This window comes from Notamacropus eugenii, chromosome 1, assembly GCF_028372415.1.
Source record: "Notamacropus eugenii isolate mMacEug1 chromosome 1, mMacEug1.pri_v2, whole genome shotgun sequence".
Taxonomy (NCBI): Eukaryota; Metazoa; Chordata; class Mammalia; order Diprotodontia; family Macropodidae; genus Notamacropus; species Notamacropus eugenii.
In genome coordinates this window covers 571,274,749-571,293,922 of record NC_092872.1, presented here as the reverse complement: position 1 = coordinate 571,293,922, position 19,174 = coordinate 571,274,749, and the positions used below count along the sequence as shown (strand labels likewise).

At 35.5% G+C, this 19,174-nt stretch overlaps 1 protein-coding gene across 1 annotated transcript in view; it reads left to right on the top strand.

The window, feature by feature from the left end:
* CSMD1 (CUB and Sushi multiple domains 1) overlaps window positions 1–19,174 on the top strand; it is a 2,598,423-nt gene that overhangs the window by 1,168,049 nt on the left and 1,411,200 nt on the right. Inside the window, exon 5 of the mRNA XM_072634370.1 lies at window positions 17,885–18,092. Within this exon, the coding sequence (XP_072490471.1) occupies window positions 17,885–18,092 (208 nt within the window). The remainder of the gene's footprint in view (window positions 1–17,884; window positions 18,093–19,174) is intronic.

The window sequence follows — 19,174 nt, the reverse complement described above, 5'->3', positions numbered from 1 at the left end:
TTATATTCCTGTCAATGTTGGTAGGTTAGTCCAAGTGTAATCTAAAGCAGTTTGACCACATGGGGAATGTTGTGTTCAGTGATGATTATCACATTTTAAAATAATCATTGACAAAATGGAGGCTTTTCAGACAGTGATGTTAGTAGAAGCCAAAGAAATTGGGAGTGCAAAACCTAGACAAGAGAATGTTTATGACAGGAAGATTATTAAGTAAAGTATTGACTAGAGTGCTAGACTCTGAATGAAAAAGTCCTGTATTCAAGTCCAATTTCAGACAATTATTGACCAAGGGCAAATCACTTAACTTTCTTCAACCTGTTTTATCATTTATAAAATAGAGATAGTGATAGTGCTTATCTCATGGAGTTGTTGACAGGATCAAATGTTACAAAGTAAGGAGCTTTGTAAATCTTAAAGCACTAGCTATTATTAGGAGACATGATGATTATAGCTCTTTAAAACTAGGTAGTTTTGGAGCCAGGTTGTGAAGGTTCTTAAAAGATAAAAAGAGGAGATTGTTTTTGCTTCTAAAGATAACAAGGAGCCACAGAAGCCTGCTGATTCAAAGAATGACATAGTCAGACCTGTGGTGTATGGAGGATGCATTGGAAGGGACATGGTGGCAAGGAGACTATCTAGGAGACTACTGAAATCCTCTATGTTTAGGTGACAGGTGATGAAAGCCTTAATAAATTGGTAGGCATGTGCATGGAGAGATTAAAACAAATGTAAGAGAAGCGGTAGAGGTAGAATAAATAAGATGTGGCATAGTTCTTAATCATAGAATAGAACAGTCTTAAAGGAATAAAAATCACAAGTCAATAAAAGATTAATGGAAAAGTCCATAATGAATAAAAGTAAGCTATAACATTACCAGGAACTTTGTATAAATATACACACATGTAAATATATAAAAGACACATGTGTGTTTTTATATATAAAATCCTATTTAACTGTGCTCACTTTGTTCATAGATAATCCAGTTTATCTATTAAATAATTGCTGTTGCCAGCTTTCTGGTATTTATCTCAATTTCTTAGACTGTAGATTGCTTTCTCATTGCAGAGTGAGCCTTTTCAGTGACAGTGAAGTAGCTAATATTTAACTGATACATTTCTGCTTGAATAAATTAGATAATTATATTTATATACATGTACATATATATGTATGTATATGTGTGTATATGCCAAGACATTTGGTCTATGCTATTCCATTCATTGTCCAAAAATTGTCCTTTAACAACTCTGTCATACTTTCTTTCCCTTTCCTTTCTTTTTGCCCAAATCAATTTTTCTTCTCCCTATACTATTTCCCTCTGTTATCTTTTTCCTTCCACTTCCCTCCCTTGAATTCTCAGATTGTCCTTTCACTTCACTCTTTGGTTCTTGTTGGCTTCAGTCAGAGTAGTGTTGGGATTTTGCCTAACACATTAGGATGTAAAGATGCAGTTAAAAATTAAATGAGAAACTTCTGGGAGCCAATATGGTAGAGTAAGCAGTAATTCATTCTCTCCCTCCCTTAATGATCTTGAAAAACCCAGAGAATATCACCACAGGAAAAACAGAGTAGTCAGCAGAAAGATGGGGTACAGCAGTCTTTTAGCTTGAGAAGCTAGGGGGACTAATGGGAAAAGTCCTTCTTCCTGTGACTGAAGGGGACCAATACAGGATGAAAGGTGTCCCAGCAAGCCAGCAGCAAGTCACACTTCAGCAAACCAGCTGGAGATCTTCAACCCCAGGGTGGTAGAGCAGGCAAACACCAACACCAAGCACACACCAACTACCACCACCAGCTCCTACTCAGCACCACAAAAGCTGAGACCCACCACAGCCTCCAGCTGCCAGCACCTGAGGCCTCAGCGCACAAAGCCAGTAACAAGGTCTCTAGACCCCAACCCAGGAAACATGGGACGGAGCCCACTCTGCTACAGAAGCAGAGAACACCTTTAAAAAGGGCAGACACCATGAGCAAATATCAAATAGTAACAAAGAAAAACAAAGACCATAGATAAATATTTCGGTGATGGAGAAGATCAAACAATAAATTCAGAAGAGGACAACATTGTCAATATATCCCATCCAAGACCTCAAATGGGAATATGAACTGGTCTCAAGTCCAAAAAATCTTGGAAGAGCTCAAGAAAGCATTTTAAGAGTCAAATAAGAGAGAAGAAAAATAGAACAATTCCTTTAAAAAACAATTGACAAAATGGGAGTTGGAGGGAGAAAGTACACTGAAGAAAGAACAACTCCTTAAAAAGTAGATTGGTCAAATGGAAAAGGAGGTACAAAAGCTAACTGAAAAAAATAATTCATTAAAAATTAGAATTCAGCAAGTGGAAACTAATGAGTCTGTGAGACATCAAGAATCAGTCAAACAAAATCGAAAGAATGAAAAAATGGAAAAGCATGAGGTAAAGTACCTCACCAGAAAAACAACCAATTGACATGGAAAATAGATACAGGAGAGACAATTTAAGAATTATTGGTCTTCCCAAAACCTTTGATCAAATAAAGAACCTGGACAACATTTTTCAAGAAATCATCAAGAAAAAATGCCTGGAGGTCCTAGAACCAGAGGGAAACATTATCATCAAAAAAATCCACCAATCACCTCCTGAAAGATATCCCAAATTGAAAATGCCAAGGAATATTGTAGTCAAATTCCAAATTATCAGGTCAGGGATAAATACTGCAAGCATCCAGAAAGAAACGATTCAAATATTGTGGAAACACAGTCAGGATTATGCAAGACCTTGCAGCTTTTACATTAAACAATTGGAGCCCTGGAATATGATATTCCATAAGCCAAAGGAACTTATATTACAACCATGGATCAATTACCCAGCAAAATTGAACATAAACTTTCAGAGAAGATGGACATTCAGTGAAATAGGGGACTTCCAGATATTCCTGATGACCAAAACTCAATGGAAAATTTTATATTCAAATATAAGACTCAAGAGAGGCATAAAAAAGTAAGCAGGAAAGAAAAAACATGTTGTTCAATAAGGGCAAACTGTTTATATCCTTACATGTGAAGATGATACTTGTAACTTCTTGAGAATTGTATCTTTATTGCAACCTTTAGAAGGGATATACATAGACAGAGGGTGTGGGTATAAGTTGACTTTTATTTGTTGATAAAAAAACCTAATTAAGTGGTAAAAAGGGAATGTAATGGGAAAAGAGAAAAGAAGGAGGCAGAAATGGGTAATTTACATCTCATGAAGAGACAAAAAATACATTACAGTAGAGGGAAAGAAGGGAGGGAAATGAGCATTGTTTGAACCTTACTCTTATTAGAATTGGCTTAAAGAGGGAATGATATACTCAGTTAAGTAAAGAAATCTAACCAGCACTATAGGCATAAGGAGGGAAAAGGAAAAGTAAAGGGAAGGAGGGATAGAAGTGAGAGAAGAACTAGTATGGAAAAAGGGAAAGAAAAGAGAGGGGACTGACAAAAGGGAGGGCAGAATAAGGGAGTCAGTGGTCAAAAGCAAAATTCTAGTGAGGAGAGAAAGGGAGAAAAAAAAGCATAAATGGGAGCATAGGATGGAGAGAAAGACCCAGGTAGTAATAAAAACTGAATGTGAATGGGATGAACACTCCCGTAAAATGGCAGTGGATAGCAGAGTGGATTAAAAACCATAATCCTCCAATATGTTATTTACAAAAAACACATTTGAAAGAGAGGGATGTACACTGAGTAAAAGTAAAAGACTGGAGTAGAACATATTATGCTTCAGCTGAAGTAAAAAAAAAAAGAGCAGGAGTAGCAATCTGACCTCAGAAAAAGGAAAATCAAAAATAAATCTAATTAAAAGAGATAAGGAAAGAAATTACACCCTGCTAAAAGATACCATAGACAATGAAATGATATCCTTACTAAATATTTATGCAACAGGTGATATAGCATCCAAATTCTTAGAAGAAAAGTTACAGGAAGAAACATACAGCAAAACTACGGGGGGACCTCAACCTTCCCCTCCTTGAACTAGATAAATCTAACTATGGATTGGTTGTTGTCCTTTGTTCTAGAGGGTACCAAAATGAAAGTTTGTGAAATTTCAGTGTGTTTAACTGTGGCTGATGAGACCAATATGAACTCAGAATGCTCTACCACAGGTTGGTCACAGATAGTCAGTATGAGTATTTAGGGTAGATACTCCAAATTTGTGCATCATACATTTACTTTATGCTGTCTCAATTCTGCTATGCTCATGGAGCACAGCACCTTTTCTGATGTGGGCACGCCATGCTGAATGGTCCTATGCCAGTGTCTTCCATGTTGCACAGTCAAATCCAAAGTTCTTGAGAGAGACCTTGAGAGTGTCCTTGTATTGGGTCTTCTGACCACCATGTGATCACCTGCCTCATGTGAGTTCTTCATAAAACAGTCTTTTTAGCAAGTTTACATTTTGCATTCAAACAATGTGACCAATCCATTGGAGTTGTGCTCTCTGAAGTATAGTTTGAATGCTTGGCAGTTCAACTCTGATACTCAGAATCTTCCTAAGACAGTTCAAATGGAAGCAATTCAGTTTCCTGGCATGGCACTGCTAGACTGCCCATGTTTCACAGGCATACAAGAATGAGGTCAGCACATCAGTTCTGTAAACTTTCCACAGCATTCAAAACTTCTCCATTTGTTGTAACCAATGGTTCCATGTATGGATGGTGTAGTGGTGGCTGATGAAGCATCCGTGTTTTCTTGGTATTAATTGTTAGGCCAAAATTAGTGCAGGCAGCAGAGAATTTATCCATTCTTTGTTGTATCTCAGCTTCACAGGCTGCATTGAGTGCACAATCATGTGCAAACAGAAAATCATGTACCAACACTCCCTCCACTTTGGTCTTGACTTGTAGCCTTTTCAAATTGAAGACCTTATCATCAGTATGACAGTTGACCTTGATGCCATGTTTATCTTCATTGAAAACATTTGTCAACATGGATGAAAACATCATGCTAAAAAGCATTAGAGCAAACACACAACCCTGTTTCACTCCACTGGTAACTGGGAAGGCACGAGAGCTTTTTCCATTATCCAGAACCTGGGCAAACATGCCATCATGAAATTGACATACAATATTGATGAACTTCTCCGATCAACCAAATTTTGACATAAATTTTCCATAAGCCCTCATGACTAACAGTGTCACAGGCCTTGGTCAGATCTATAAACACTGTGTACAGAACTCTGTTCTGCCCCTGGCATTTCTCCTGGAGTTGTTGGGCAGCAAACACCATATCAATTGTTCCTCGGCCACACTGGCTCTCAGGTAAATGACCATCTTCCAAGTGAAGGATCAGTCTATTAAGAAGGACTCTAGCAAGAATTTTGCCAGCAGTGACTAAGAGAGAGACTCCCCTTGTGATTGTCACAGGACAATCTATTCCCTTTATCTTTGTAGAGATGGACAATGGAGGCATCCTTGAACTCCTGGAGGATAATATCCTCTTGCAGTATAACCTGGAAAATTTCAGTCAGTTTTTGTATGAACAATGGTCCAGCTACCACGTAAATCTCAGCTAGAATAGAATCAGCATCAAATGCTTTGTCATGTGAAAAGAGCCTAATGGCCCTCAAAACCTCTTCTTCAGTTGAAAGTTGAACTAAGGAGGGATTGACTTCAACACTGAAGTAAATGGTCTTAGCATTGATTGATGATGGTCTGTTGAGAACACTATGGAAGTGTTCAGCCCATCTCTCTAGTATCATGTCCTTATCACTAATCAATGTGGCTCCATGAGCACTGAGTAGTTGTGATTCACCATAGATTTTTGGTCCATAAATAGCTTTCAGGGAATCATAAAAGGGCTTTGGATTGTTACTGTCAGCATAAAATTGAATTTCTTCTGCCTTCTTATTGAGTCAGGAATCCTGCATCTCTCTAAGCTTTGCTTATACTTTGCTTTTGATGGAATTAAATGCTCCCTTTTTAGAGGTGGATGAACTATCCTGTAGAATTCTCATTTTTCATTTACCAGCTTCTGAATTTCCCTATCATTTTCATCAAATCAGTCTTAGTGTTTGCAAGTGTTCTGACTCAGATGAGAAAATTCAGTGCTGTACACAAAATCTCTGAAAGCTACTCTTTTTCTGCTCTACTGTTGTCAACTGTGTGTTGGCTCAACTTTCCCTCCAAGTTATCAACAAACTGTTTGTGCTTAGAGAAGAGCTCTAATTTGTTGACATTGATTCTTGTGGTTGTCATTTTGCTTTGGAGGCAGCAATTTTGATGAATGTGAATATTTAGCTTGAAAAGGATAAGTCTATGATCAGTCCAGCACTCTGCACCACACATTGCCTTTGTTACTCTCACATCTTGTCTGTCTCTTCTCCTTAGAATCACATAGTTAATTAGATGCCAATGTTTGATGCAAAAGTGCATCCAATGAAGTTTTACTGCGTTTAGATAAACAGAAAACAGTGTTAGTGTTGAGAAGGTCATGTGACACATAAATGTTCAGCAGTAAATGCCCTTTGCTGTTGCTGCTTCTAACTTCATTCCTCCTTAGGACTCCCTGCCAAGTCTGGTAGTCTGAGCCTATTCTAGCATTAAAGTCACCCAGAATTATAAGGTTGTCCTCTTTTTGCTCATTGATGATAAGGATCTATAGGTCTTCGTAAATTTTTTCTTTGACTTCATCAGGGTTTGTTATGGTGGAAGCATTGACAGTGATGATGGTGGCATGACATTTTCCTGAGAATGGCAATCACATTGTCATGAGCATGTCATTCACTTCTTTTGGCAGGCATATCACCTTGCTGATTAGATTAGTTTTGATTGCAAAACCCATGCCACCTTCATGGCTCTCCCCTTCACTGTTCCCTCTCCAGAAAAATGTGTATCCAGTTCCAGTAAGTTGACCTTCATTTGCCAACCTTGTTTCACTCAGGGCTGCTATTTGGATGCAATACCTGTTGGGTTCTCTTGTAACAAGAGCAGTTCGTCTCTCAGGTCTACTGGATTTTGTGCTGTCTATTAGTGTGTGCACCTTCCAAATGCCAATAGTGAATGGAATTACTTTTGCAGATGTTTTTGTACATTTTGTACATTTTTTGTGTTTTGACCACTTAGTGGAATTCCCAGCCTGCTGTGGTAATCAGGTCAGGGTTGGGTAAGCAGACAATGTTTAGGTCACCTTTTCTAGCCCCCTTCCTCACACTAGGAGGTGAACTGTGTGATCCTTAAAAGGTTGCTCAGACACTCAGAGGACTGCAGAATCCCATTGCTGCATCCAGTGAGAAATGATCCATGGCCTGGGCAGCCGTTGGGACTAGTGCTCCCAGTATATCCACACCTGCTGCTTCATCACTTGCCTTTTGCCTCAGGACTTTGAGGCATAATAGTAAAATGGTATGGATGATGTCTTTTGATCTCTGTGTAAATTGGATTTAAGTGAGGCAGAGTTGCCCGAAGTGGTCAGCCTCATTCTCTCCTCTGAAGTCATCACAGTCCCATGGCAGGACAGATTTAAGACAGTTGATGATGGCTCAGGCTTCAGTGAATGACCCTGGCATCTTCAGTGTCTAAACAAACTCTAAGTGCTCCACATCGCCTGCTTCAGTTGCTTTCATGGCCATTGGAACAAATTGCTCTCATCTGCCCATTCCACTAGAAGAAGTCTTCATATGCTTGGAATAGACAATCCCCTAACTCACCAGTGGGTCTGAGACCTTGGTTACCCTCGGCCTACTTTGACCTGTCTGCTGAAGTGGTTTGCCCAGGTGTGGCCACTGTGCATGCTGCAGCTCCTTGGAGCCACAGGTGAGAGTTGGGTGGACCAGGTGGATGCCAGAGGAGGAAAGAGCCCTGAAAAGGATTCGGCAGCCATCATACCAAAGGTACTGGTCCTTCTTGAACACACCCTACTCCCTAAATCTGACCATAAAATAAACAAGAAAGAAGGAAGTGAATAGAATTTTAGAAAAGTTAGATATGGTAGATCTCTGAAGAAAATTAAATGGTGATAGAAAGGAATATACCTTTTTGTTTAGCAGTACATGGTACCCAGACAAAACTTGACCATGTCCAAGGCCATAAAAACCTCATAATTCAATGCAAAAAGGCAGAAATATTAAATGCATCCTTATCAGATCATATTGAAATAAAAATTGCATGTAATAAAGGGCCATGGGAAGACAGACTAAAATCAATTGGAAACTAAATAATCTAATCCTATAGAATGAGTGGGTCAAGCAAAAAAATCATAGAAACAATCAATAGTTTAATATAAAAGAATGACAATAATAACACAACATATCAAAACTTATGGGTTGCAGTGAAAGTGGTTCTTAGGGGAAGTTTTATATCTCTAAATGCTTAAATGAATAAAATAGGAATGAGGAGATCAATGAATTGGGCACACAGCTAAAAAAGATAGAAAAAGAACAAATTAAAAATACCCAATTAAATAACAAATTAGAAATACTGAAAACTAAAGAAGAGATTAATAAAACTGAAATTAAGGAAATTATTAAAGTAATAACTAATAAATAAAACTAAAAGCTGGTTTTATTAAAAAAACAATAAATTAGAAAACTTTTGGTGAATTTGATTTTAAAAAAGAAATTGCCAGTATAAAAAAAAGGGTGAATTCAACTCCAATGAAGAGGAAATTAAAAAAATAATTAGGAGTCATTTTGTCCAACTGTATGCCAATAAATTTGACAATCTTATTGAAATGGATGAATATTTACAAAAATATAAATTGCCCATATTAGTAGAAGAGAAAATAAAATATTAACCCCAGTTCAGAAAAAAAAAAAAAGAAATTGAACAAACAGTCAATGAACTCGCTAGGAAAAAATCTCCAAGATCAGATGGATTGATAAGTGAATTTTATCAAACATTTAAAGAACCCTTAACTTCAATACTATATAGACTATTTGGGAAAATGGCAGAGTTCTTACCAAATTCTTTTCATAATACGAATGTGGTGCTGACACCTAAACTGGGAAGAGCCAAAACAGAAAAAGAAAACTATTGATCAATTTCTCTAATAAATATAGATGCAAAAATTTTAAATGACATATTAGCAAAGAGATCACAGAAACTTATCACAAGAACAATGCACTATGATCAGATAGGGTTTATATCAGCAATGCAGGGCTGGTTCAATAATAGGAAAACTATCACCATTATTGACCATATCAACAACAAAAGTAACAGAAATCATGTGATTATATCAATAGATATGGAAAAATATTTTGACAAAATACAACACCCATTCCTATTAAAAACACTAGGGAGCACAGGAATAAGTGAAACCTTCATTAAAATGATATGTAGCATCTACCTAAAAACATCAGAAAGCATTACTTGTAATGGGAATAAACTAGAAGCATTTCCAGTAAGATCAGGTTGAAACAAGGATGTCCATTATCACAACTGTTATTCATTTTGTTACTAGAAACATTAGTTTAGCAACAAGAGAAGAAAAAGAAATTGAAGGAATTTGAATAGGCAAGGAAGAAACAGACCTATCAGACTTTGCAGATGATATGATTATATACTTAGAGAACCCTAGAGAATCAATGAAAAAAAATTACATGAAATAATAAACAACTTTAGCAAAGTTGCAGGATATAGAATAAACCCATATAAAACATTGACATTTCTATATATTACTAACAAAGCCCAACAGTAAGAGATAGAAAGAGAAGTCCCATTTAAAATTACTGTAGACATTATAAAATATTTGTGAGTCTACCTACCAAAATAAACCCAGGAATTATGAACACATTAAACATTTTTCACACAAATAAAGACGGATTTAAGTAATTTGAAAAACATCAATTGCTCATGGGTAGGCCAAGGTAATATAGTGAGAATGACAATTCTACCTAAATTAATTTACTTATTTAGTGCCATACCAATCAAACTACCAAAACATTATTTTATAGAGCTAGAAAAAAATAATAACAAAATTCATCTGGAAGAACAAAAGGTCCAGAATATCAAGGGAATTAATTCAAAGAAATGCAAAACTAATTGATACTTACTAAGAAATAGAGTGGTGGTTCAGTGGAATAGATTAGGTACATAAGACACGTTATTCAGTGTCTACAGTATTCTATTGTTTGATGAACCCTAAGACTCCAGTTTCTATGATAAGAATTCACTGTTTGACAAAAACTACTGGGAAAACTGGAAAATAGTATGGCAGAAATTAGGCATGGATCAACATCTTATACTGTGTACCAAAATAAAGTCAAAATGGGTGCACAATGTAGATATAAAGACCAATACTACAAGTAAATTAGGAGAGCAAGGAATAGTTTACCTGTCAGGTTTATGGAAAACAGAAGAATTTATGACCAAACAAGAGATATAGAACATTATAAAATGCAAAATGGATAATTTTGATTACATTAAATTGAAAAGATTTGCATAAACAAAGGCAATGCAACCAAAATTTTGAAGGAAACAGAAGAAATTTTTACAATCAGTGACTGATGAAAGCCTCATTTCTCAAATATATAGAAAACTGAATCAAATTTTAAGAATACAAGTCATTTTCTGATAAATGGTCAGAGGATATAAACAGGAAGTTTCAGAGGAAGAAATTAAAGCTATCTATAGTCACGGTAAAAAATGCTCCAAATCACTATTGATTAGAGAAATGCAAATCAAAACAACTCTTAGGTACCACATCATACCCATTAGATTGACTAATATGACAAAACAGGAAAATGATAAATCCTGGAGAAAATGTGGGAAAAGTGGAACACTAATACATTGTTGGTGGAGTTGTGAACTGATCCAACCATTATGGAGAAAAATTTGGAACTATGCCCAAAGGGCTATAAAAATGTGCAAACACTTTGACCTAGAAATACCACTTTTAGGTCTGTATTCCAAAGAGATCGTACAGATGGGAAAAACACCCACATTACAAAAACATTTATAGCAGCTCTTCCTGTGGTGGTAAAGAATTGGAAATTGAGGGGACGTTCATCTGTTGGAGAATGCCTGAAGAAGATGTGCTATATGAATGTAACAAAATACTGTTGTGCTATAAGAAATGTTGAACAGGCAGACTTCAGAAAAACCTGGAAAGATTTATATGAACTGATACTGAGTGAAAAGAACAGAACCAGGAGATCATTGTACACAGTAACAGCCACATGTTTCAATGACTAACTTCCATAGATTTGACTCTTCTTAGCAATGCAAGTATGTAAGACAACTCCATGATGGAAAATACTTTCCACATCCGGAAAAAGAACAATGAATTCTGAATACAGATTGAAGCATATTATTTGCTTTCTTTCTCTCTTTTTTGTTTTTTCTTTCTCATGGTTTCTCCCACTGGAGAGTCTTGGAGGTAGGAGAAGGGAAAGGATGAAGAGCAATTCTGGAACTCAAAATATTATGAAATGAATGTTGAAAATTAAAAGTAAATAAATTTGAAAACAAAAACAAGAGAAGCCACCTAGCCCAAAGCTCAGTCAGAAAGGAAGTGTGTCACAAAGTATGGTTTGCCAGGTTTTCGAAACCAGTAGCTGAATTTTCCCATTATGGTAAAGCAACCCTTCTAGCTAAATAGCTCTGTATTGAGATTTCTCCAACTGGACTTGAAGCAAAGAGGAGGAGACAAAGAAAAAACCACAGAATCAGGCCTTCCTGAGTTAGAAATGGACATTTTGTGATCTTGTAATATAAAGATATACCTGGGTTCCCTGGACCCATGGATAGATTTCTGAGGTCTGTGAACTTGGATAAGAAATGAATGAATGAATTAATGAATGAGATTTATTCTTGTGACTCCCATACACCTTTCCTTTTAGATCTCAGACACTTCTTAAATGACTTGCAGGGATAAAGGTGACCAGTAAGACCTTTGAGGTCTTGATTTATTAACTTTATATTACAACATATGCATTCGTGATTATTGTCATGCATTTCCAAAAAATAAAATAAAATAAAATAAAAACATTGTACTGGAATCAATCTATTTGGTTTTTAGATCCACCAATTACTACTTGTATGCTCTTAAGAAAATCACTTAAACACTTTGGTCTTCAATTTCTTCATGAATAAAATGAGTGTGTTCAACTAGAGGGCCTTGAAAAATACTTCCTAATCTAACTAAACCTATGATCCCATGTGAATATATGCATTCTTCAATTAATTGAATATATGCATTTCAAGGCAAGGTATATTTAAGGTAAATTTTTTATTGGGTGGATCTTAAATTCCTGTTGACTTCCATCAGAAAAAAAAAAATGATCACTTTTTCAGAAAGGAAAATAATTAGTTCTGAGTTAATTCAGGTGACCTACCTACATGTCTGCCAAAGTTTCATAAGACCCAAAAGATTAGAACAGGATGGCCAGAGATTCTGATTATAGCCTAATGTTTACCTTCTATGCTTACTAATCTTCTCTATTATAATACTGTTACCACCAAGTATTAATTTATACTATATAAAATGTAGAGCATTTAATCTCAAGAATGACTAGAATATAGATTATAATAATGCATATTTCTATAGCTCTGCAATTTATAAATCCTTATAAAGTTTTTTTCCTCAAAAACTCAGTGAAATAGAGGATAAGAAGGTTATTAATTCTATTTTATAGATGAGGAAACTGAGGCTTAACTTTGCTTTAAATATGAATCAGAGTAAAGATCAGAACTCAGGTCTTTGGATTATATATCTAATTAAATCTATTTGGAATATTATAACATGAAAAATTGTGTTTATGACTTCCATTTAACAAAGTCTTCATCAATTTCTTCAGTGTGATAAGCATTTCCCTAGATTCAGCTTCATAGAACATCTAAGTCCACTACCAGTAAGACAGAGAAGGAAGCATCTGCAGCTTTTGAACTATATTATTCTTGTTTGTGTGCATGAATGAGAGACCATATAAATTGACTCACAGGTGCAGAAATTCTGTTCTCTCTAGAATGCATGTATTTTATAATTGAAAGCTTGTTTTATTTATATACTTTTGTTTATGTTATTGTAACAGTAATCACCCCCAATATAATGGGGGGGGGGCTACTACAACAGGTTCTGAGATCTGCATTCATAAAAGGACAGCAACTTTCAAGGGGTTCACAATCACTTTAATGAAGTATAGGTATCCGAGAAAATCAAAATCAAAATTTTAGAGAAATCAAAAATAAATCAGCAGACAGTGCTTCCAAACTGCCTGACCATTATATACATACACTTGTCTGATCATTACATACATACACACTCACCAGAGGGAAGCATCAACTTCTGGGTTTTAGCTAGGGCTCTCCTTAGCAGCTTCCAGATTAAGTCTCTCTGGCAAAAGAAACACTTCCAGTTCACTCAGTTCAACAGTTCCAGACCCAAAGTAAAACCTCACTCTCAGAGTATTTATGTACTTTTTAAAGCCAGAGGGCATAAACTTCTGAACCAGTGCCTCAATAGAAAAAACAAAAAGTACTTGGGACCCTCCTACAAAACAACTTACCTCATCAAGCTTCCCACAATGGGCAGGCTCATCGATGGGTGGGAAAGATCCTCCCCAATCACATTATTCAATCCGAGGCACTTTTAGTAAAGCAAAAACAGCAAAAGATTCTAATTTGATAGCCATTACAGGTATTCATGATAAATCCAGGAAAATCCAGTCCATTTATCTAGAGGCAACTGATTATGCAGTGTATAGTACACTGGATCTGGAGTAAAGAGGACCTAAATTCAAATCTGACCTTAGTTTCTTATTAACTGTGTGACCCAAGGCAAATCACTTAATACTTGTCTTAATTTCCTCAACTGTAAAATACGTAAAACAAGAGTGATTACTTCACAGGATTGTTGTAATAGTCAAGAGATCTTTGTCAAAGTGCGCAGTCCCCATCACATAGTAGGCACTCTAAATACCTATGCCTTTCTCTTCCCATATGATCATATGGAATTCATTTGAACCTTAAAGACAATTCCTATAGTCTCTTACTGGAAAGGAAACATTCCACCATCCCCATCCCAACAAAACTCTGAATGAGAACAGCAATTTCACTGTGAACCAAGGAATTATAATGAAAATTAGGAGAGATGCTGAAAATTTGTTGAAGAGGTTTTCTTAATTTTCACAAAAAGATAGAAACAAATGCTTTAATTCCAGCAAGATTATAGAATGATTTGGATGATAATGATTCATCTGAGTTTTGAAAAACTAAAAGTCCATCAATGTTTTATCAAGTAAAGAAAACGACAGATTAAACTCATTTCCTTTTTGTAACAGGGTCACTAAATTGATCACTCGCTCATTGGAGTGCTGTAGACTTATTATACATAACTATTAGCACTATATTAGATAAAATATTTCATGTTTGACTTGAGAACAAGTTAGGAAGTTATGAGTGGAATGATCATACAATTGGTTGAATGATGAGACCTAAAGATCAATGATTGTCAATTTGGAAGGAAGTCTCTAGAAGAATATTTTTGGGAATTTCTTTTTGGCCCTTTCTGGTTAATATTCTTCTCAATGCATTCAATGAAGACATAGAGGGCTGCTTTATCCAAAGAATTCTTATTATTCAAACTGTGAAGATTTTCATTTTGCAGAATGATTTATATTAGTGTTCACTTAAGCACTTTCTAGCATACAAACTTATGAACTGAAGAAATGTACACAATTTTTCTGAAATAGGTATATAGAAAATTCAGGGATAAGTATATAAGTATAGGTATGGTTTCAACCTGTATTTATTTGTATATCGATTATAGGATCTTTGGATCAAGGCAACAGAAACATTGAATAGAGCACTAGGCAAGGAATCAGAAAAACCTGAGTCTAAATCTGACCTCAAACATAAACTGGCAATGTGACCTTGAGCAAGTCACTTTACCTCTGTTCATCTTAGTTTCCTCAATTGTAAACTGGAATAATAACAATACCTACCTCACCACAGAATTGTTGTGAGGGACAAGTCACTGAAGTGTTTGGTATAGCACTTGGCACATGGTAGGTGCTATATAAATGCTTACATTTTTCCATTTCCTTCATAGATTTAGGGCTAGAAGAGATTTTAGAGAACACATATTGTCCCTCCCTCATTTTATCTATGAAGAAACAGAGATTCAGCTAACAAGCAATTTGTCCAACCAAGGTTATAGAAGTAATAACCTTCAGACGTTAAATTTGAACCCAGGTCTTCTGACTTAAGGGTTAATTTCATCTTCACCATGGAGTATGTAAAGAAATATTTCAGAGACAGTGTGGTTTCTCACTCTTGTTCAGTCCATTCTACTTGTCTCTGGCATTTGTTATCATATACATAAAATGCAAAGTCATTTCAATACAAAGTCTGAATAGTAGTACCAAAGTGAGTGGCAAAGTTCCTTCCACCCAAAGAATCAAAGTATTCATTTAACATAATCGTAATTAAAAACAATAATACTATAAACAATACTAAAAACAATAATACTATAGTAGTAACTGCCATCCTCACAGGGTTGTTTTTGAGGATTATATAAGATACATGACATTTCTTTGTAAACCTTGAAGCTAAAATAAAATCATGTCAGTATTTTATTCAACCATTTGAAGATTTTTTTTAATTGAGCAAGTGCTTCTTGATAGTACTGTTGATACCCATCAATAACACTGTCATTATTTTATATAAGGAAACAATAACATGAGCTATGAAACATTTGGAAAATATCAATAAGTAAAACTAGACAGATGAAAGTAAAAGTTTCTGAACTTCTGGGAACTGCTCATTCCCCATTACTGGAAGTCTTCAGGCATATGTTGGATAACCACTTCTCATGGATATTGATAGAAGGGAGTCCTATTTAGGTATGGGTAGGGCTAACCTAAATCTTAATTTCATGATGTAGTGGTACCTAAAGGACACTCCCTGCCTCTCCAAACAGAAAATATGTGTACAAGTGCTTCTTATAGATGGAATTTCATAAAATTCCCCTCCAGTCTTGTTCCTTTAAGATCCTGGGGTTCTAAACTATTTAGTGTGTCATGGACATCTCCAAAGTCTAATGAAATCTATTGACCCCACCTCAGAATAATGTTTTGAAATGCAAAAAATAAAATACTTTAACAGGGAAACTAATTACATTGTAACAAATCACATATTTATGTAATTGTCTATAGATACAGTATATAATTATGTATACATGTATATGTGTAACTATTTAACCATATATGTACAGCATATAACTGTATACAGTTATGCCTTCCATATCTTAGGGGTTAGGGTCATGGGACCTTTGCAACCTGGAAAATCCACCTAAAATTTTTTGACCATCTCTTTGTGTCAGAGAAGAAGTTTTCTTTTATGGGGTGTTTGCAGTACTTTATTGTAAAATTTGGGCTAAGTATCTGGTCATAAGTTCTGTGTCATCTGCTTGCCTTTGTGTCATCTGTGGATTCTGCAAAATTCCCAAAACATTCCCATTTAACTGTAGGGAAAGTCGTGATATGAAAGGGATAACTGTGTTTCTATATCTATATATACATAAATATGTCTGTATATATAAAAATATAGTTATACATGTGTGCGTAATGTATACATATATGTATATTTATACCAACACACATAAATTCATGGACCCTAGGTTAAGAAATTCTACTTTAAGGCAAGTAATAAGCATCTCGTACTTAGGGACCTTAGGTGATGGGATCTCCATAACTAAGCATAGGGGAAGAATGGTTAGGAGAGATTCTCAAGTTTTCTGGGAGAAAGTGAAAAAAGAAATGACTATATTCATATCCTAGTTTATTGCTTCATCTGAGAACTGGGATCTCAGCTTTCCCTGTTCATCATCAACGAAGTTCTATCTCTTTCTAATCTTAGAAAAAAACAGGACCTACAACGATCATTGGACCCTAAGATTTAAAGCTGAAAGGTTACTTCCATACCATCTAGTCTGACACCCTCACTTTACAAATGCAGAAACTGAGACCCTGAGAGGGTTCCAAATTGTCCAAAGGTTACCAAGTGAGTATGTTGCAGAGCCATCCCCAGAATTTCAACAACTCCACAGAAGACCCCATCTAATGGTAACTTGAAGAAAAAAAAAGTAAAGTGCTTAGCACAGTACGTTGCATATATAAATACATAGTCCCTTCCTTTCCTCTTCCTCTTTCCATATTCCAAAATAACACCATCTCAATTTAAATGAATTTGGTAGTGCTCATTTTCCCTTTCTCTATTTTTCTCTGCATTATATGTTATTGTGGTCAAAGAATCCTTTACCCTGTGATGAGCATTCTCTATAAGCCTCTCTGTACTTGGTTAGCTTGATTTTCAGATGTACACATGGTCTTTCTCTAGAACTTTCATCTTTTCTAGCCTTTCTAGAAATTTTCTAGTTGTGATACCTATAGCACTAACTTCTATGGTCCTAGATCATTTCCACAGAACAGTGAGACTTTTCTCCCCTGCTTATTCTTTCCTAATAACATTATTACGATTTATTTCTGTTCAGTACAGCTTCTTTTAAAAAAATAGATTTCAAATTCAAATATATATTTTTTTCTTTTGGAAAATTAATTCAATACTAAGATGTATATTTAATCAAGTTTTCTCTTTTAGTATTCCATCCATCTTCTACTTAGAGCTTTTATAAAATAATCTTGAGGTGGGGGTATCAGTCAACAACTTCTTTGAAGCCTTCCAAATCAGACATGTCTACAATAATCTGGGTCAAATAAAGTAACTTTCAAATTACTCACATGTTTTAAGAAGGAACAACATTTCCCAATGACACAAACATTTCAACATCATCTTCTGAAGCAATAAAAGAAGCTAAAATATTTTCATCTGTTAATAAATAGAAGAATTTTAAACTCTATAAGCTTTTAAAATTCCATGAGTCCTAATTAATCTGAATAATTTTTTTGTTTCTTTCTTCTGATCAGCTGAAGGTGCTTGTGGTGGAACTTTGAGAGGGACAAGTGGTGCCATTTTTAGCCCTCATTTCCCTTCGGAGTATGATAACAATGCTGACTGCACATGGACAATTCTTGCTGAACCTGGAGATACCATTGCTTTGGTCTTTACTGACTTCCAGCTAGAAGAAGGTTATGATTTCTTAGAGATCAGTGGAACAGAAGCACCATCAATATGGTAAGTACAGGAAGGATTATGAACATGGAGCTGAAATGTAATCACTGATAAACTAGTTCCCTAGGATTCTACAATGAATTTTATTCATGGCTTTATAATTAATTCATCATCCATGATTGAAAAGAAACAACGAATTGGTTGTATTGACTTCAGAGGCCCTATGCAGGTATTGTGCTTATTTGTGAGACTTGAAAGGGAATCTAAAAAAATATCTGTGACATGCTAACTTTCTGACATCTGTCAGTCTGTTGCCCCATCCACACTCCCTGTCAGTTTGAAAGCAGTAGGGAAGAGAATGGTTATTTGCCATTTGGAAATAAAATGAGGTAGAGAAAAAAAGGTAGAAAGGACAAGTAGGAACTGACGTCTCTGGAATTGGTTTCTTTGATTTTATTCCCTTGAGTTTGTGTGGTCCATGAAACAGAGATATATGTATGTATAGAGATTGCCTATTGAATTTAAAGATGATGCCACAAATGATTCTGCTATCAGGGTGGAAAGTGACTTAAAAATGTTATGTCAAAACTAATCAAATTGACAGGCTAAAATGGCAAGCATAAACCTCTACCAATAATCATATTTTTCAGGATCAAGAATAAAACCAAATATGTGACCCGACTTGTTAGCAAATAACCCATGTTAACATCAGTGAACCAAATGTCAGTTTTCTTGAATTTGTACTTAGAAAGGAAAATGGTATTGGATTTACTTGTTCAGTTCAGTTCAGTTTGAACAGTGGTATGTGTATCAAAGGAAATTTCCCATCAATATTGTATAATATGACTTGAAACTGTGATTCTCAACAATATGATGTAGGCATAAATGTACAATTTTTAAATTTGCATAACTGATAAGTTGGTAAGTCCAAGACCTTAGAAAGGAAATCAGGAGCTCTTGAGTGAGTAAGTTGGATATCATAATTAAAGGGCAGATAAAAAAATAAAAGGGAAAATATCATTTGTTCTCAGTAGCTAAGTGGGATATGGTTGTAATGAAAGGGTAGCTGAGTATGTGTATAACTGGAAAATTTTATAAATGAGTCATTCAAGTAGAAGGATAAATATTTGATTTAGGCAGACAAT